Below are 22,009 nucleotides of genomic sequence, written 5' to 3'. Positions count from 1 at the left end.
AATTTGGTTAAAACCGCTGTTCGTTAAGAACGATTATGCATAAGGGGACTTTGACACCTCGGCATGCCACGGAGGGAACCCTCCGGCTGTACAAGACAGGTAGCGGATTGTGGTAGAGTTTGATTTCAGAAAGACGGGAGGCCCAGCCACATTGAAGGAAACTCAGTGTCTTCCAGGCACAAAAAAAGCTGTGACGGCTTTGAAAAAGCAACTTTTTTTTAAATAAGTCTCAGTCCTCACACATGCGAAATCTGAGCTCTCCCACTAGTTTCTGGATCTGAAGGCAACAGTTGGAAACGGCTACATTGGCGCCATATCTGGAATCCTGTCCAGTTTATGTCAAACTCAAGTACTTAGGTTTTAGTGACAAGTTCACAAGCCCTTGTTCAAGCCTAAACTTAGATATAATATGGTTGACCATGAACATAAACTGCCTCATTTGAGGTATGGCTTCAGACCAAAGTCTTGCTCTGAAATATGGCAAGTACTTCTCAGAAATCCCTAAAGATACAATAAAGGCTCAAAGTAAGTCACTTTAAAGGGGTTTGTATGATCTGGCATATTATTTATGATAATTACACCTGATTCTGATTGCCCAGTCGTGACATTTGCAGGTTCGCTATTCCCAGATAACAACCTCTCAAAACTAATAACACACGCTAACCCAGATGCAGGTCTGAATTCGGTAAAAATTAGCTAATAAAATATTTCAAATTTACATTTCAAGGTCCAGTTTTTTTCTCATGTGGCAAGTAGCCTTGTAAAAGCAGCCAGCTGTTATCGCGAAATAAGCCCCTTCAGTGTAATACAAGACCCTCCACTTCACGTCGGGTCCTGATCACACTGTCAGGGCTTATTTCTGAGAGAGAGACTGACAGGCAGGAGGAATTACCTAAAGTATTTTGTATTTCACATCCACTACTGGCCATGTATATTAACATGAAAAAAATTAGCTCATCTCAACCATAATACACAATCTTTTAGACCCCCCGGGTACATTCCACAAACTTGAACATGAGAGAGAGTGACACCAAAGAGCAAGAGAGAAAAATAAGAGAGATCCAAACCACATGTCAAATTCAGTGCAACTGTGAAGGCTGTGATAGTAAGTATAATTCATGTCGGAGTAACACTTTGGAACCACTCAAATACGCAAATCCTGGGAGGAACATGGATTCATATCATGCGGCTGTCCAACATTTCAGTTCAGTAACAAGCTAAATTTCCCAAACAATTCTGTCAGTCATTCATATAAAAAGGGAGGAGAACTTTAAATTCGCAGCAGAGGCTTCATAAACTGTAGTTGCATTTTGGCACCTGATTCGCCATCACAAGGACTTAATCAGATAAAGCAATGGACCATTGGAAACTACCCTCATATACACACAAGTATGTAAACTCACAAGCCTTTCATCTTTTTGTTCTCAGCAGCTGACACTCATTTTAAATTATTTTAGTAAGATCCAAACAATTAACAACTAAAAAAACACTGTCGCTATAATTTCATATGGTCTTTGAAACCCACCAGACAAAACCTATAAAGCAACAGAAATGATTGTTCCATAAGAATGAACCACACAAATCATGCAGGTGATTGTGGGGAAAAGGAGAGACAAATGTTGTGTTAACTTTTATGTGAATCAGATAAAGCATTTCAAAGTCATGAACCATGCCAGTGAAAAAAATAACCAAACCAGCACCACAAGATCTTTCTATGGGGCTGCAGACCTGAACAACAGGGCAGGACATGAAAGCAGTCCCACACAGCCATAGTACATGTCACAGCCAAGTGCTGTCAGCTGAGAACCACAGGCGATGTTATCAGACTTAAACACGAAACATTAGCATGGAAAGAGTAAAAAGTGAAGCAAAATACATACATGTGACCCTGGATAACAAAACCAGTCTTAATTGGCATGGGAATATTTATGGCAAAAGCCAACAAAACAAAAATGGGTCAAAATGATACATTTTTCTTTTGTGCCAAAAATAATTAGGATATTAAAGGGATACTTAACCCAAAAATGACATTTCTGTCATCATTTACTGACCTTCGAGTTGTTCCAAATCGGTATAAATGTCGTTGTTCTGATGAACACAGAGAAAAAAATTTGTAAGAATGTTTATAACCAGCAAGATGTTGCCTACCATAATAGGAAAAATGACTTTATAATTTTTTTCGTTCTGTCGAACACAAAAGAAGATATTTTGAAGAATGTAGAACAGTTCTGGGGCACTTTTGACAACCATTGTATTTTTTCCTACTATGGGAGTCAATAGGGGGCAAAATCTGTCTGGTTATAAGCATTCTTCCAAATATCTTTCTCTGTGTTCATCAGAACAAAGACATGGTTTTGTTGTCCAGGGTCACATGTTATAATGCCTGTTGAGAACAGGCCCATTTAAATCAGCAATATCGAAATATATATTTGTCTCTTACAAAATATTCATTAAAATGTATAAATGTTCAACAAAGTTCACTTATATATGGGCCTCCAAACTGAACTTTAAGACTTGAAATCTGAAAAGACTGAAAGATGACAAGGTGATGTTAAGGAATATTCCTTTCTAAAAGCTTCCATCTTATAAACTTTTGGAGGCTTCAGTGACCAATCTAATTTAATTAAAGCCACAGACTACCACATATTTATTTGTACTTTTAACAACTGTGTGTGCTTAAGGTGTGTGTGACTGTCTGACGCAGATGAATCCATATAGAAAGAAGCAGTTGTTACCCAAGCACACATTGTGTGGAAGACAATCTGTTCTGATTTTTTATATGAGAGAAAGATTCAGGGGGAGAGGGACACATGTCCTTCTAGGCTCAATGCAAACACAAACTGCTGCTCAAAATAAACAAGTGCACATATACTCACACTCTATTACAGTAGACAGTAGTAAAATAGTAGGGGTCAGCTGTGGCCTGGTGGTAAGAGAGTTGGTCTTGTGATCAGAAGGTTGCTGGTTCAAACTCAGTGTCAGCAGGTCTTGACTGAAGTGCCCTTGAGCAAGGCACCTTACCCCTGATTGCTCTGCAGTAATGTGTCACTGTAAAAAAAAACTACTTGTAAGTCGCTTTGGATAAAAGCGTCTGCCAAATGAATAAATGTAAAATTAAATGATGAAAAACAAACACCACGAATAAGCATAAACACAGTTTCATTCACAGTTTTATACTTTAGCCTGTTTTAAGTACGAGCAGTAATTGTGGAATGTGGATGAAAAGTTTAAAGGCACTTTTGATTGTTCAGTTTTATTAAAAATGTATTTTAGTAAAAGAAGTATTTTAGTAAATATATATTCAGCGGCATGCCAAATCACCCACCTTACGCCTTCCTTGTTAACAGCTATTTCAATATACTTATCTGCTGCATGAAAAGCCAAACACTCCATGTGAAGAAGCTGTTCTAAAAGAAAAAGAAAGAAAGAAAGTAGACCATAAGTAAAGCTTCAATCATTTGCTGTTAGTTATGAATAAAAAAATTATAAGTAATGCTCTTTAAGAGGGCAAGAAAACGAGCTAGGCGTAAATGAGACGAAAAGAAAAACATCAAATGAGAGGTTGCTAAAAAACATTATTTAATTAACTTAAATATTTCCTGCAATCAATTTTCAACTTGAACCAACCAACTAAAGCATTCACTTTATTCATTGATAAAAAACAGAACGAGTGGCAAGGAGTGCAGATTCAGAGTGTTGTTTTTTATTATTGTTTTTGGGGTTTAAACTCTTTTTGGTTGTCTTGGCAACTGCCAAGTTCAGGTTTCAGGCTTCTATCGGTCATCCTTAAGCAAACAAACAGTGATATACTTCCTTCTATTTCACTGGGCTTTAGTTTTTGTGGGGTATATTTATTATTGCGCCCAGAAGGAAATTTCTGGGCCTGCTGGCAAATGGTAAACTGGACAGGGACTTCGCTTTAAATTTTACTACCACTAAAGGGAGTTTTACTACACCAAGAACTCAAATATGAGAGCGAACACACATATCTGACCTGAAGAAAAGAATCTCCAATGTGGACTTTGGGAGACATTTCTGGCTTTTGTCTCGGGTGTACTCTGCACAAAATTGCAGTCCAATTCATGGCAAAAGTCAGGTACATTTCTCTCAGACAACAAATAGGAAAAAGGGCATCACTAAATAACGTGATCAAATGCATTATCAAAACACACATATTCACAAACATCCTCAGCATATGACAACATACTAAATACGGACAACACCTTTAAAACTAAGCTTTTAGCAAATTAGCTTCCACATTAGAAGTGATCACATGAGAACGGATACTGAATATTTCGAGCACGCAAGGCAGGTCAACCACATGATAAATGATTACAGATTTTTTGTGTGCGATGATAAACAAAACAAAAAGTTCTTATCAAAGGCGCAATAGAAGAAAACTGAAAAAGAGAACCCCAGCAACAGAATTTGTAATTTCGAAACAAAGCGAACATGAAACGCAGCTGTACAAAACTAAATATTAAGCTCACATCAAGTTAGATTTGGCTCCGACAGAGAGAAGACAAAAGTGAGTCAATGGAGAATTGGGGCAGCTACAGGAAATAAAATGGCAGAGGAAGCATCCAGGCTTTTAGCGTGATGCTTTAATATTTTCCATCCGGAGAGAAGAGAAGCCATCTAAGCGCTCTGCAGACATTCCCACACATCTCCTAAACTAGCTTCTGTAGTACCATATGTTTATGGTCTCCTGTATATTAGATCTTATAGATTCAACATACACTACAGGGCTGATCAGATTGGGCTGTTTATATGACAGATGAAGCACATTTATTGGTTTTGTTCATTTTTGTAATACTGATTTGGTTGCAGACATATCACTTGCTTTAATAGCTGCACATTACATAATAGCTTCTCGATCATCACATCCCATTTTGAAGACAACAAGTTTAACGAAAAAGCCACAATATGGTCAAAAAGGATCATGATGATAATATCTACAACTTAACATGAAAGTAAACATGGCACATTAAGGCTACAGAAGAGCTAATATAATTAGTTTAAAATCTGCAAATTTTAGACTCCAGCATGGTGTATTTTGTTGGGTCGTGCCATAAAGTTTGACGAGTCTCATACATGTTACAACCAGCATCAGGACCTTCCCCGTCCCATTAAAAGGATACATATTAAGTAGAATTAAAGGGTGTTAATTGTCTTTGGCCCCAATTTAGCAAACTCAACTCAAGCATGCTGGAATCAAAACCGGAAGATAAAAAGGAGCTGGCCACAGAACACAGCTGGCAGGCAAAAATGAGGCAGTCAATAGTTGCCCTAACTGATATGCTTGAACCTGGCACGTGCATATTCCTAATGTGCCATCATTCTATCTGTAACCACGGCTTGGAAAGGGGAATGATTTACTGATTCACTCATACCAGAACTGATTAAGCGAAATCTGCATCTGACAACAATGGAGTGTAACACGTCTATACAGGTCACAGGGACTGGCGTACTCAAGAGAAATAAGATATCAGTAGAAGTGCAGACACATTAACCCTTGTGTCAGATAAACTGATCAATTCAGAACTGAGGGCAGAGTCATTGATCAATGAGACATACTCACCAATAAAGGGGGAAACAATCCTTATCATTGACAAATCTTTTCTCTGAGATGGTGTTCAAAGTGATAATAGTAGCAACTCACTGTAAACATTAGCACTGAGAATGGTCCGCATGATTCTGACACTTTTGAGTCAATGCAAGCGCACTGCTCGTAAATATGTCAGGAAACACCCTTTTTAAATAAAAAAATTTTTATGAGGATTACCATTTAACCTGTAATATATTCTCATTTCCGATAGTAGCCTAGTCGTTTTCTGTTTCTACACACGACCTTTAATGTATCGGCTGCATAAATATGTTCACTAGACTAGTTGAAGCAAAGCGGCTTTCGAGCGCCACCTATCGGCGAAGAGCCCAATATTTCTCATCAAGAGAAGCTTCATGACTGAAACGAACATGAACATAATTTCACAAACTACACCTACAGGCCTAAATAGAAATACAGTTATAGTAAACAATAGCATCACCGATAAACCTACAAAGATGTATTATGCATCTAATCCGCAGATTAGTAACCAAGCTAGACATTAAAAAAGAAGAGATGACAACGGAGGCGATATAAGTAAGACAATGTTTTTAATTCATATTTTTTGGCATTAATATATATATATTCATATATATATATTTTTATATATATACTGTTCATTGAAACATGAAACGTATTTAAACATTTGTATTACATTTTCAATATGCCGTCTAGAAAATAAAAAAGTGCCTCCTTTTCCTTGCTTGTGTATTTCTCTCCAAGTGTTCAGTCAGTGGTGACGAAAATAGACAGGAAAAATCAAAAGGCACTGAAACCGGACTCTGCTCGAGTGTTCTTGTACAAAAAAATAAACAGTTCACATGAAATGCACACACAGAGCAATACAGGACTTCACTGCAAAATCAGTGAGTGCACACGGTGATCTTCCACCAGAATCATTCTAATGACAGCAACAGACATTGCATAGATATGCACCCTTTCACATTTTTATCAATCATATTGCCTAAATACAAAGCATTTACTCAACGAAGCGTATACTGAAAGGCAGTTTACAGATCAGTACCCGAAATCATGGCAAAATGTTCACAATGCGATGTGCTTCATTGGGCCGCATTTTCACGACATGCAATCTGTGTTATGAATGACAAAATAGCCCACCGCAGTAAAAAGAACGCGTCCCAGTCCTACGCTTTGGCATTCTGTTTATTGCCGTTAAACGACCCCACTCCCACCCTCTGAAAAAAATAATAAATCAACAATATCATACAGTGAACGTTATGCAGCAACAGGTGTGATGAGAATATAACCTGGAATGGCAGGAAAGTTTTTCCACTGCGTTTTGTCTTTAAAAAGAGTTGCAGTTCGTATATAAACCGAAAGGCTCAAAAAGGATGACGTATGAAGACAGGTAACTTAACATTAAAATAGATAAAATCATGCCCATTAGCTGCACTGATATGTTTCGCGTAGCTAACACACATTCTTAATAGGACTACACCTACAGCAATCATCAAGTCCATAGTTCAAATGTGTGAAGAGATGAGCTTATCGTTTTGTACAAAAGGCACATGTATACCGCAGCTGCCTGGCTCCTGTAGAAACAGAATCTGTCAGGGTTTATCCAGCAGACGTAAATTCACACAAACTTTAAATGTCCAGCACACTCCCCTCCCCGGTCGCGTCAGCCGCAGTTGCCCATGGCTTTAACAAACGATCCGTCGGGAAGCTGCCTGAAGATGCCCCGTAACGTCTCCAGTTCTCGTGTAAGGTGTTCCACCCTCTTGCGCAGTCTTTCGTTATCCGACGACAGCTCGATGACTTTTTGTTGCGTCTCCACATTGCGCATTTTCGCCTTGTCCCGGCTCTTGCGCACAGCTATGTTATTGCGCTCCCTCCTCTGCCGATATTCAGTGCTGCTCTTGTCGACATTTTTTTTGGATTTCACCCGTTCGCCCATTTTCATGGAGCCACCCGGCAAGTGGTTGTGCTGGTGGTGCGGGCTGGGTACGGGGGTCGGTGGAGGTGTTGGATGTCCCGGTTGGAGATGCATGGTGGTTTGCGCACAGTGCGCAATCTGATGCTGAAGGTAAGACAGATGCGGCGGATGGTGTTGAGAGTGGTGGTACGTGGGTGGCATCGAGTGACCGAGCTCATCTTCCTCCCGGGGCTCTTGTTTGATGGCTACAGGTCTCATTCGTGCCGGATTGTCGTAGATCGGTTCCAGTTTGGAAGAGTCCATGTAGTTGTTCAGACAGCTATACATCTGCTGGGCCCCCGGTGTGCCATTGGCTCCGTGGGGGTAATCGTAGTCTCCGCTCGCCAGCTTGAGTTTCTCTTGTTTGGAGCTGTTGTGGAATAAATCAGCCAGGAATTCGTCGTTGAAGGCAGCAGGGTCGATGTACGCGCTGATATCAATTGAGTTTTCGTTCTCGCAGATTTCGCTCAGGTCTCCGGTGGTGGCGGTGTCTTTGTAGATGTAGGCGTTTTGCTGACTTTGTACAAGGCTTGTCATCAGTGGTCGTGGGGCGACCTCGTACAGGTTTGCTTGCTCCATGGAGTATCTAAAACCCGCCAGACATGGTGAAGAGCTCCGGGAATCCAGCTTGCTCGCAGTACCGGAGAAAGCCGCGCTGGCTCGAAGTTCTTGGGACAGACAAACTTTCAGCTGGTCGTGGCTGCGTACTTCACCGTAAAGTGGATGCGAGTTGACCGCACGGGATCTCCGTTAAGACGACAATTACACCCTCAGCGTGTGAGCTTCACGTCTGTCAAAGAGTTTTCTGAGTTCACTTATATAGCCTACGCGCTTGCGTTTAGAGGGCGGGTCCATATACTTGTGGTCGTGTCTCTGTCAGAAAACCTAAACCACTTAACGTACTCTCCCCATACAAATGCCTCTAAAATTAAATTATAGGCCAATATTTGGGTATATATTAACACAAATAGTATAAAGTAAACATTATAAATAGCCTACTATTATCGAATTCAAACACATTGTATCAAAATTAGGAAGTAGGCAAAATATTTTCGTCTATTCTGAGAAATAGATTAATAAAAGGGTGTAGATGTTTTGTAAATTTTATTGCTGATTTTAAAATTCAATTTGAAACCCGTTTTGTGGAAATAATACATTTTAGTTATGATTTAATCAATTGTTTTAATAAATTGTAATCAATTTAGTTATGACATATCAATTTAATTAAACGTACTATAAAAACAACGATTGGCCTAACGGATACAATGAAAAAAACGTTAACTGGCAGGAATCATACGGACCACAGCCCACCGTAATATGAATAATATCAATAAAGAACTTGACAGATTAATAAAGCACCAAAATATAGGCTCTATGACATTTTTGACATAATTGCCTATACGAAGTCGTTTTACTCCCAAAAAGAGAAAACGGCAAACAAGAACAGAGATGCATTGTACCTTTTTATTATCTGCTTATGCGAGTGAGACATTAAATATTTGTCTTTAAGGCATTTTGAGTGTGTATGCTTTTGTCTTGTTTGATTTTTTGAACGTGTTACTTATATTTGATTTGACCATTTAAAATCTTTTTTTGGTAATAAGAGTTTTGAGTATGTATCTTTGCCAAAATAAAGCTAGAGAACTTGACAATTGTGTGCGCTAAAGTTGGAGCGCTTATCCGGGCTCATCAGTGCGTGTGCAGTCTGGGAGCTCCCTCTATTGTTACAGCGCGCGCCTGGCATGTACCACTGTAAAATATGAGAGGGTAGGAAATGTAGCCACCAGCAGATATGTCCTGTTTTTTATCTGTTGGATAGTTTGGGGCTGCTGTCTTTACTTTACATTTCGAAACAAGTTTCAAAATTATTTATTGAGGCTATGTAGTAACATTTTATATAAAATGTTCTCCATACGAGAATAAAACGCATTATTTTGGGAATTAGACAATATTCGAATAAAACATTTAAAACAAACTTCGCCGTGTGATTTTATACATACAATTACAACTTTTCCCAATAAAAAGGAATTACCTTGTTTAGCATTCTTCAATGATCTTATGTCTTATTGCATGGAAACGCCTCGAAATAACAATCGCGATCTAAGTGGTTTAGTAACATGTCAGTCAAAGCTGTATTTCGTCATCTCTCCCCACCATTTGATCTGATTGGTTAGTAAAGCAGATTTCCCTACATGGTCAAAAGATTTCGCAATACTCCCAAGCGCCGCTTTACCAAACAATAACACCTCATCCTGCGCTTATTTCTCGTAAACAAAGGGGATATTATTCTTTTTTAACTCAAGTGAAGCCTCGAACGTCTTCAAGGTAAGTCGTCTGGGAGATTAGATACCTATTAGACTCTCGAATGTAGTAGTTTTACCTACGAAACGATGGTTTGCTAACGGAGTGGATCCTTTCTGCTCAACCCATTGCAAAATAGCTCAGACCTGAGACCAGCGAGGTTCATTCCTCGTGATTAAACATGACTATGATCGACCTTAAACCGTTATATTTCATGTTAATAACGTTTTATGTTGAAAGCGGTCTGTTGAGGCTATCAATTGGTGATGTTGGACGCCTGACGTCATGGTCCGAAATGTGACCGCGGTCAAGCCAGCCGCAGTTCGAAAATACACGGTCAAGCCAGCCGCAGTTTGATTAATTATGCGCGCATACTTCGTAAACTACGGTAATTTCTAGAAACACCGCTTTTAAAGCTTTATTTAAATGCGGATCGTCTGTGTGTCTCCTCAATATTATATATTGCGTTTTACGTTTAGAATTTCCGTAATTGAAGAACATTTTTATCAGAATGTTTGCTTATGCATGTTGTGAAAGCAATGTCTCCGTCTGCAACTTTTGTTTAACAGTTACTGTTACTGATATTTCCATCAAATAAAACGGGTTAAAATTGTTTTACCTGTAGCCTACTCCTGTGAAATTATTTTTTTAATGTGTATCCTATAGTAAATGTGTTGTAAGTGTCTAAATGATTAGCTACAAAATGCAAATACATTATTTTAATACAGTAACATGAATTTGTACAAGTTTAACTGTGTAATGGCTTTTGAAAGCGTATTATAGCGTTTTGAAAAACCATGCTTTCATACTATAATGACTTATAACTAATGGTAATGGTTTACTGTAGCATTTGGGAAAAATTGTCATTTATCCAATTTAAATGCCTATAGAAACATGATTTCCAATAAGTTTCACAAACGGATGGTCGGATCCTGTAGGGGGCATCCCATACTATATGCACACCATATATGGACTTATTTTACTGTGCCGTTTGGGAGAAATAGTCATTTTTCCACTTTAAATGCCTATAGAAACATGATTTCAAATAAGTTTCACAAACGGATGGTCGGATCCTGTAGGGGGCATCCCACACTATATGCACACCATATATGGACTTATTTTACTGTGCCGTTTGGGAGAAATAGTCATTTTTCCACTTTAAATGCCTATAGAAAAATGATTTCAAATAAGTTTCACAAACGGATGGTCTCTTCCTGTAGGGGGCATCCCACACTATATATACACCATAAATGGACTAATTTTACTGTAGCATTTCAGAGAAATTGTCATTTTTCCACTTTAAATGCCTATAGAAACATGATTTCCAATAAGTTTCACAAACGGATGGTCTCTTCCTGTAGGGGGCATCCCACACTATATATACACCATAAATGGACTAATTTTACTGTAGCATTTCAGAGAAATTGTCATTTTTCCACTTTAAATGCCTATAGAAACATGATTTCCAATAAGTTTCACAAACGGATGGTCTCTTCCTCTAGGGGGCATCCCACACTATATATACACCATAAATGGACTAATTTTACTGTAGCATTTCAGAGAAATTGTCATTTTTCCACTTTAAATGCCTATAGAAACATGATTTACATTTACATTTACATTTATTCATTTGGCAGACGCTTTTATCCAAAGCGACTTACAAGTAGTTTTTATACAGTGGAACATTACTGCAGAGCAATCAGGGGTAAGGTGCCTTGCTCAAGGGCCCTTCAGTCATGACCTGCTGGCACTGAGATTAGAACCGGCAACCTTCTGACCACAAGCCCAACGCTCTAACCATTAGGCCACAGCTGACCCAATAAGTTTCACAAACGGATGGTCGGATCCTGTAGGGGGCATCCCATACTATATGCACACCATATATGGACTAATTTTACTGTAGCATTTCAGAGATATTGTCATTTTTCCTCTTTAAATGCCTATAGAAACATGAATTCCAATAAGTTTCACAAACGGATGGTCGGATCCTGTAGGGGGCATCCCACACTATATATACACCATATATGGACTCATTTTACTGTAGCATTTCAGAGAAATTGTCATTTTTCCACTTTAAATGCCTATAGAAACATGATTTCCAATAAGTTTCACAAACGGATGGTCTCTTCCTGTAGGGGGCATCCCACACTATATATACACCATAAATGGACTAATTTTACTGTAGCATTTCAGAGAAATTGTCATTTTTCCACTTTAAATGCCTATAGAAACATGAATTCCAATAAGTTTCACAAACGGATGGTCGGATCCTGTAGGGGGCATCCCACACTATATATACACCATATATGGACTCATTTTACTGTAGGATTTCGGAGAAATTGTCATTTTTCCACTTTAAATGCCTATAGAAACATGATTTCTAATAAGTTTCACAAACGGATGGTCTCTTCCTCTAGGGGGCATCCCACACTATATGCACACCATATATAGACTCATTTTACTGTAGCATATGGGAGAAATTGTCATTTTTCCTCTTTAAATGCCTATAGAAACATGATTTCCAATAAGTTTCACAAACGGATGGTCGGTTCCTGTAGGGGGCATCCCACACTATATGCACACCATATATGGACTCATTTTACTGTAGCATATGGGAGAAATTGTCATTTTTCCTCTTTAAATGCCTATAGAAACATGATTTCCAATAAGTTTCACAAACGGATGGTCGGTTCCTCTAAGGGGCATCCCATACTATATGCACACCATATATGGACTCATTTTACTGTAGCATATGGGAGAAATTGTCATTTTTCCTCTTTAAATGCCTATAGAAACATGATTTCCAATAAGTTTCACAAACGGATGGTCGGATCCTGTAGGGGGCATCCCACACTATATGCACACCATATATGGACTCATTTTACTGTAGCATTTGGGAGAAATTGTCATTTTTCCACTTTAAATGCCTATAGAAACATGATTTCTAATAAGTTTCACAAACGGATGGTCTCTTCCTCTAGGGGGCATCCCACACTATATATACACCATATATGGACTTATTTTACTGTGGCATTTCAGAGAAATTGTCATTTTTCCACTTTAAATGCCTATAGAAACATGATTTCCAATAAGTTTCACAAACGGATGGTCGGATCCTGTAGGGGGCATCCCATACTATATGCACACCATATATGGACTAATTTTACCGTAGCATTTCAGAGATATTGTCATTTTTCCTCTTTAAATGCCTATAGAAACATGAATTCCAATAAGTTTCACAAACGGATGGTCGGATCCTGTAGGGGGCATCCCACACTATATGCACACCATATATGGACTAATTTTACTGTGGCATTTGGGAGAAATTGTCATTTTTCCACTTTAAATGCCTATAGAAACATGATTTCCAATAAGTTTCACAAACGGATGGCCTCTTCCTCTAGGGGGCATCCCACACTATATGCACACCATATATAGACTCATTTTACTGTAGCATATGGGAGAAATTGTCATTTTTCCTCTTTAAATGCCTATAGAAACATGATTTCCAATAAGTTTCACAAACGGATGGTCGGATCCTGTAGGGGGCATCCCCCAGTATATGCACACCATATATGGACTAATTTTACTGTAGCATTTGGGAGAAATTGTCATTTTTCCACTTTAAATGCCTATAGAAACATGATTTCCAATAAGTTTCACAAACGGATGGTCTCTTCCTCTAGGGGGCATCCCACACTATATATACACCATATATGGACTTATTTTACTGTGGCATTTGGGAGAAATTGTCATTTTTCCACTCTAAATGCCTATAGAAACATGATTTCCAATAAGTTTCACAAACGGATGGTCGGATCCTGTAGGGGGCATCCCACAGTATATGCACACCATATATGGACTCATTTTACTGTAACATTTGGGAGAAATTATCATTTTTCCAATTTAAATGCCTATAGAAACATGATTTCTAATAAGTTTCACAAGCGGATGGTCGGACTCTGTAGGGGGCATCCCATACTATATGCACACCATATATGGACTCATTTTACTGTAACATTTGGGAGAAATGGTCATTTTTCCACTTTAAATGCCTATAGAAACACGATTTCTAATAAGTTTTAAAAACGGATGGCCAAAATTGTCATTTTTCTGCTTCAAAAGTTATAGACACATTAATTATAAACTGAAAGGTACATTCTCTGAAGAAATTGTAAAGTGGTGCTAATGTGGCAAAATGCTGGTGTTGGGCTAGGGGGATGACCATTCAAACCACTAGTGAAACAGCCAACCCCCATGTCTCTACGATGTTCTGATGCAAAGATGAAGGTTTTGCTATTGGCCCTAACAGTTGCTAAGCTAAGCTGTTTGGTTGCCATGGGCGTGGCTTGGCATTAAACAATTTATAAAACTCTGAGGTATAACTGAAATTAACCAACTCCCATGTCTCTACGATGTTCTGATGCAGAGATATACATCTTGTAAAATAAGTAAACCTATTTGGTTGCAATGGGCGTGGCTTAAAAGCTCCACAATGATCCTGTGACAGACCAATTGAATGCCTGAGTCAAATGAGACCACCCCCTTGTCTCTACGACACTGTGTGGACAAGATATCAATGTGGGCCATTTATAATGGAAGTCTATAGGATCGGTTGCTAAGTCCATGTAAATGGCTACTATGGGCGTGGCTTCATATCTTTTTGAAGTTCCTGGGATGCTGATTCGTTGCCTGGTACTGCTAAGTTATATCATGCGGGACATTTTAACTCCTTATATGGGCATCCATTATAGTCAGTGGGGCTTTTTGGGGGGGCTCCTACACCCCAGGGGTGCAACTTACACCCCATTGTGAGGTATGTTCTTAAAGGGCCTGCCAGCCTCTTCAAATGTCGTTACCAGCATGTTTCTCAACGAAATTCTCACTCGGAGCTACGACCCGCCGAAATTTGTCGTAAAGTTAAGTCAATGGGATTTTTGGGGCGAGTTTTTGCCCCCCTATCATACCCCCTACGCCTGATCGCTTATAAAAGTCATAGCTCACCATTCCTCAATAAGCTAGACGATTTGTTACGACTAGTTACGGGCTGAAAAAAAATGTCACAATAATAATTATTTGTGCATATTGTGTGGAATGCCCCCTACAGGAAGAGACCATCTGTTTGTGAAACTTATTAGAAATCATGTTTCTATAGGCATTTAAATTGGGGAAATCGCAATTTCTCCCATATGCTACAGTAAAATGAGTCCATATATGTTGTGTATATAGTGTGGGATGCCCCCTACAGAGTCCGACCATCCGTTTGTGAAACTTATTAGAAATCATGTTTCTATAGGCATTTAAAGAGGAAAAATGACAATTTCTCCGAAATGCTACAGTAAAATGAGTCCATATATGGTGTGCATATAGTATGGGATGCCCCCTACAGAGTCCGACCATCCGTTTGTGAAACTTATTGGAAATCATGTTTCTATAGGCATTTAAAGAGGAAAAATGACAATTTCTCCCAAATGCTACAGTAAAATGAGTCCATATATGGTGTGCATATAGTATGGGATGCCCCCTACAGAGTCCGACCATCCGTTTGTGAAACTTATTGGAAATCATGTTTCTATAGGCATTTAAAGAGGAAAAATGACAATTTCTCCCAAATGCTACAGTAAAATGAGTCCATATATGGTGTGCATATAGTATGGGATGCCCCCTACAGAGTCCGACCATCCGTTTGTGAAACTTATTGGAAATCATGTTTCTATAGGCATTTAAAGAGGAAAAATGACAATTTCTCCCAAATGCTACAGTAAAATGAGTCCATATATGGTGTGCATATAGTGTGGGATGCCCCCTACAGGATCCGACCATCCGTTTGTGAAACTTATTGGAAATCATGTTTCTATAGGCATTTAAAGAGGAAAAATGACAATTTCTCCCATATGCTACAGTAAAATGAGTCCATATATGGTGTGCATATAGTATGGGATGCCCCTTAGAGGAACCGACCATCCGTTTGTGAAACTTATTGGAAATCATGTTTCTATAGGCATTTAAAGTGGAAAAATGACAATTTCTCCCAAATGCTACAGTAAAATGAGTCCATATATGGTGTGCATATAGTGTGGGATGCCCCCTACAGGAACCGACCATCCGTTTGTGAAACTTATTGGAAATCATGTTTCTATAGGCATTTAAAGAGGAAAAATGACAATTTCTCCCATATGCTACAGTAAAATGAGTCTATATATGGTGTGCATATAGTGTGGGATGCCCCCTAGAGGAAGAGGCCATCCGTTTGTGAAACTTATTGGAAATCATGTTTCTATAGGCATTTAAAGTGGAAAAATGACAATTTCTCCCAAATGCTACAGTAAAATGAGTCCATATATGGTGTGCATATAGTATGGGATGCCCCCTACAGAGTCCGACCATCCGTTTGTGAAACTTATTGGAAATCATGTTTCTATAGGCATTTAAAGAGGAAAAATGACAATTTCTCCCAAATGCTACAGTAAAATGAGTCCATATATGGTGTGCATATAGTGTGGGATGCCCCCTACAGGATCCGACCATCCGTTTGTGAAACTTATTGGAAATCATGTTTCTATAGGCATTTAAAGAGGAAAAATGACAATTTCTCCCATATGCTACAGTAAAATGAGTCTATATATGGTGTGCATATAGTGTGGGATGCCCCCTAGAGGAAGAGGCCATCCGTTTGTGAAACTTATTGGAAATCATGTTTCTATAGGCATTTAAAGTGGAAAAATGACAATTTCTCCGAAATCCTACAGTAAAATTAGTCCATATATGGTGTGCATATAGTATGGGATGCCCCCTACAGGATCCGACCATCCGTTTGTGAAACTTATTGGAAATATGTTTCTATAGGCATTTAAAGTGGAAAAATGACAATTTCTCTGAAATGCTACAGTAAAATTAGTCCATTTATGGTGTATATATAGTGTGGGATGCCCCCTAGAGGAAGAGACCATCCGTTTGTGAAACTTATTGGAAATCATGTTTCTATAGGCATTTAAAGTGGAAAAATGACTATTTCTCCCAAACGGCACAGTAAAATAAGTCCATATATGGTGTGCATATAGTGTGGGATGCCCCCTACAGGATCCGACCATCCGTTTGTGAAACTTATTTGAAATCATTTTTCTATAGGCATTTAAGTGGAAAAATGACTATTTCTCCCAAACGGCACAGTAAAATAAGTCCATATATGGTGTGCATATAGTATGGGATGCCCCCTACAGGATCCGACCATCCGTTTGTGAAACTTATTGGAAATCATGTTTCTATAGGCATTTAAATTGGATAAATGACAATTTCTCCAAATGCTACAGTAAACCATTACCATTAGTTATAAGTCATTATAGTATGAAAGCATGGTTTTTCAAACGCTATAATACGCTTTCAAAAGCCATTACACAGTTAAACTTGTACAAATTCATGTTACTGTATTAAAATAATGTATTTGCATTTTGTAGCTAATCATTTAGACACTTACAACACATTTACTATAGGATACACATTAAAAAAATAATTTCACAGGAGTAGGCTACAGGTAAAACAATTTTAACCCGTTTTATTTGATGGAAATATCAGTAACAGTAACTGTTAAACAAAAGTTGCAGACGGAGACATTGCTTTCACAACATGCATAAGCAAACATTCTGATAAAAATGTTCTTTAATTACGGAAATTCTAAACGTAAAACGCAATATATAATATTGAGGAGACACACAGACGATCCGCATTTAAATAAAGCTTTAAAAGCGGTGTTTCTAGAAATTACCGTAGTTTACGAAGTATGCGCGCATAATTAATCAAACTGCGGCTGGCTTGACCGTGTATTTTCGAACTGCGGCTGGCTTGACCGCGGTGAAATGTGTCAGCTAACGTTAAGTTACTTAGCAAGCCTGCTAACTTGAAGTAGGTTAGATCCACTGGCTACAGATTCGCGTAGACGCATTAAAGTATAATTTGTGTCAGCGTTCTATCTTTACATTGTCTGCTGTATTGCTATATTGTATTTTAAAAGCTCGCTTGCCGTGTTGTTGAGGCAGTTAACACCGTGGTATTCCCCTTCATTCCTACATAGTTCCGTGTATGATGTAACCAGCCTGACATGTCAAATAACAACACACTAGCCCTGTCTCTCAGACAAATGCTCACTAATAAACTTGCATTTTCTTGACTGTAACCTCGCTTTTCTGATGTTGGTTTAAAATGTTAACTTTACTCGCCTAAGTCCTGCATGACTTTGGAGTTTCCCTTCTCCCGTGCTACAAAGGAGCGGGTGGGAGGGCGAGCGATGATGCAACCGCGGGCAACACTTGAGCTCACTCATAGGAGAAAGAAAATTTGCCACATATGCACATTGACATGGCAGCACGGTCGGGTAACAGCAACATGGTGCTAACGGATGAGCACGGGTGGTTGAGACGACTTTTAGGTATTGCAGCATTTTGCTGAAACAATGCGTTTCTGCGATAAGCATCTTTTCAGGTGGGGACTGTGGGGCATCGCGATATACAAAAATGTACAATCCGATCGGGGATTATGCTAATGTGTGTAAAGTACTTCGTCTGATTCCTTCTTTTGATCGTGTCCGGCTTTAGGCACACACATTCTCCCAGTGGCATCAGCCCCATCACACTATCCAGTTCTGGGAAGCCCGACAGCATATGTCGGAGTGGGTGAGAGATACAGTGGAAGCGGATCCACATGAGCAAGCAGCTGCAACAGAAGAAAACCAACACAAATCAGAACGGTGTCAGTGTTATACCGAATCAGCCTCATAATAGTGAAGTGAATCCACTAGCACAGCTGGACTGCAGCAGGTACACATATGAACACTCTTATGTGCTTACATCATATTTACAAAGTACGTCTTTATGCATCCATGAAGAATCCACAACGTGTTTATAGAAAATATAACATTCTTGAACCGTAAAATCACTTTTGCACAGTGCTGTACAATTGAAGTGTGCCATCCTATTCCTTATATTAACTATGTACGAAATTGTTGTATCTTTTGCAGGTTCCTCAGTTAGTCCCAGTGAGTCCTGCAGGTGGGGGTAAGGCCACACGACCCAGCAAGATGAAGAAGAACATGGCAGATAAAGACAGTGACGAATACCGCCAACGAAGAGAACGCAACAATTTGGCAGTAAAGAAAAGTCGCATGCGTAGCAAGCAGAAGGCACAGGACACCCAGCAACGTGTCAATGAGCTCAAGGAGGAGAATGAGAGACTGGAGGCCAAAATAAAATTGCTCAGCAAAGAACTGAGCGTGCTCAAAGACCTGTTTCTGGAGCATGCTCATAACCTAGCAGATAACGTGCAGCCCCCTGCTTCTGTTGGAGGCCCCGGAGACCTCTGCAACAACAACAGCAACCACAATGGCAGTAACAACAACAGCAGCCAGTGAGGGGCTATCGTTGGTTTGCAGTGTGCTATGCTGTGGCCGTTGAGACTCTTTAGGCAAAGAGCATTTTAATCATATTGCGCTTCATTTCCCTTTCCCTAGAATTTGCCTGCAATGTTAACTTATGTTTTCTCTTGTACACTTAAATTCGGCTTCTTTTTCCAAACGTATTGTGTCTCATGCTGAGACTTATGACATCATTGCCATAGCAACTACAGAATGTCCAACCCACGCTCTGATTTGATGTGCAAGAGATAACCACCTTTTATAGCCTAATCTATTTTGAAGCATGTTTCAGTGTCTTGAAGCTTAGCAGTATCTTAGAGGAATGTGCTTGTCAGTGGAGAATTTTATTTTGTGGCCAAAGTAGGTTACAAAGATTGAAGATTGTAAAAGTTGATTTAACAATATTACAATATGTAATATAAATATGTTTCATCAGTGCATAGGAATGCACTAAAATTAAATTAGAAACTAAAGTTAAGTAACTTACTATATTCTTGTTTTTTTCCTGTCGGCTTGTCTTAAATTAAACCGAAATATTCTGTTGTATCCATAGAAACATACTCCAGACAGACAAAACATATTGCATCAGACTCCAGACAGTATCTGCAATAACAGTAGCCCTTAAATCCCTACAGTTAAGCCTCCAATTCCGACAAGGGTGTAGAAGAATTTGAGAATATTAGCTCTAGCCTGAATTTTAGGGTGTTGGAAGCTCAATTATTACAAAGTTTTTCGTAACAGTAACTATTGTGTCTGTGTAAATACTCTTGATTGTGCATATAAGATATAGAATGAGAACAGGCCTTTTGAATATCAGCCATTAAATTGCAGTCATTTTGTTTGTCTGTGACTCGTCTTGGTTAAGATCAGTACGTGTGAAGTTTACATCTGCAGAAGCAGGTGTTACTTTAGGTCAGTGGATCAGCTTGGTAATGTAGCCAAATGACTTTTGCCCTCATTGACTCTCATAGGGCTGTGCGTTCTTGGAGTTACTGTAGATAGACTTTTGTACCTCAGGCTATACGTAATAGCCTCACCAGACAGCCTTTAAGACCTGTATTCCTGTTTAAAAGAAAATTAAAGAGGGGTCTTGTTAGATGTCTGAAGCATCTTTAATTGTATTGTATATTTTCTATATCCAATGTTTTAAACATTTAAAACAAGCATGAAAGGTAATGCATGATTAGCACGATTTAAACAACTAAAACGTTATGCTTTTATTTTTTTATGTTAAATAGAAAACACATTTTTATATAGTATCAGGCTAAGCTGAAATAAAGCTACTGTGAAAAACTTCTTCAACAAAAGACTAAATTCAATATTTTAATTGAATATTTGATTGGCCTATTTTGCTTAAGTATGAGGGTTGCTGGGCAATCTTGCTTTTTTACATGATGTATATTGGGTTTTTTGTGCATTGTAAATTAAAATTGAATATAAAACACCTTCTTTGTGTCTGTACTAAATCGAACGAAACCTAGACATTTATTTACCAGGTTAGCTACACACTCGCCGTAGCTGTACTGTAGCTTTGGGACATTTTACCAGAAGTAATATTTAAGTTTATACATAAAAAACTGTGTTTGTTTATTTATTCAGAATACAGCTGATCGTAACAGATTTTTATTCCTAAAGAATAATCTGACTGGAGGATCACAAAGTCTTGAGTTACTTGTGAAGCATTTTCAGTTGAAGATCATCTTTTGCTATGACTTTAAACTGGTCATAACATAGTATAAAATAAGTTCTCAAACTGGTCTAGCCAGTTAAACTGAGTTTCTTTAAACAGTTTGAACAGTCAGGTGTAGCAAGAATAAACATCTAAAGCAGGGAAAAATGTGTTGATGTAGATTGCGGTATGATGGTAGGATGTTCAGACTGACAGGGAGAATGTGGGTCATTCTGTACTTGGACCCTGGACTGCTGGAAGTGCGTGCGTGTGCGTACGTAACCTGTTCAGCGAGATAAGATGAATGACACGTCCTGGAACACAGACACAGTATCCCAGAACAGAGGAAGAACACTGAACACCAAGTTCTACCTGGAGCTCCCACTTCTCTGTTTTCCTTCCTCAATCAGCTTTCCACTTAGGGTATTCTTAGAAGATAAAGACACAGTGATAGACTCTTTTAAACATTTTTAAAGACCCAATAATTAATACAGAAAAGTGTATTTTCCATTACATCATATATTTCAGGTCTTTCGTTTAGTATAGTTTACATTTATTTTTTACATTTATTTATATAGCACAATTAAACACAACTTGAAGTTGACCAATGTGCTGTACAGTATAGAGGCAATACAAAAGCAATAGACAATAAAAATAGAAAACAAAGAAACACAGCGTTCAACACCTTCTCACACACGACCATTGAGATAAGCATCCGGCTAGGATCGGCCTACTGACCCAAATGCAGACAACCTTTAGAAAATGCAGTTTCACATGTTTAAAAAATCCTATGGATGGGGTGAGCCTAAAATGAATGGGCAAATTATTACACATCTTGGGGGCTGCAACCGCATATGCCCGAACACCATTAGATTTAATCTGGATCTACCTGTATGTCCAAGATCATCTGGTTGATTGATCTGAGGGATCGGTTTATGTACATGTAGGACAGCTGTTAAATAAGGCGGGCTAGATTTTGAAGAGCATTGTGAACAATAACCAACAATTTCAGGGGAATTCTATATTTCACCGGCAGCCAGTAAAGGGAGGTGTATATGCTCCCTTTTCCTGGTACCAGTTACAAGTCTAGTGGCA

General features: G+C 38.7%; 2 protein-coding genes across 2 annotated transcripts; one reads left to right on the top strand and one right to left on the bottom strand.

The window, feature by feature from the left end:
• Positions 1-6,132: 6,132 nt before the first annotated feature.
• On the bottom strand, positions 6,133-8,327 carry cebpa (CCAAT enhancer binding protein alpha). Its single transcript, XM_079451587.1, has one exon. The coding sequence runs from the start codon at positions 8,118-8,120 to the stop codon at positions 7,248-7,250; it is 873 nt and encodes a 290-aa protein (XP_079307713.1). The 5' UTR covers positions 8,121-8,327; the 3' UTR covers positions 6,133-7,247.
• A 1,424-nt stretch (positions 8,328-9,751) lies between these two features.
• cebpg (CCAAT enhancer binding protein gamma) lies at positions 9,752-20,685 on the top strand. The gene is given in 4 exon segments (XM_079460984.1): positions 9,752-9,866; positions 18,431-18,627; positions 18,630-18,652; positions 18,853-20,685. Coding segments are annotated over 3 exon segments (504 nt in total). The 5' UTR covers positions 9,752-9,866; positions 18,431-18,536; the 3' UTR covers positions 19,243-20,685.
• Positions 20,686-22,009: the final 1,324 nt, after the last annotated feature.

Source organism: Barbatula barbatula (genome assembly GCF_947034865.1).
Source record: "Barbatula barbatula genome assembly, chromosome: 1".
Lineage (NCBI taxonomy): Eukaryota > Metazoa > Chordata > Actinopteri > Cypriniformes > Nemacheilidae > Barbatula > Barbatula barbatula.
The sequence above is the reverse complement of the archived record's forward strand: the minus strand, read 5'-3'. Positions and strand labels throughout refer to the sequence as shown.

Bases quoted from the DNA above. Each gene is read 5' to 3' on its own strand.
- cebpa (XM_079451587.1), bottom strand. From the start codon at position 8,120: ATGGAGCAAGCAAACCTGTACGAGGTCGCCCCACGACCACTGATGACA.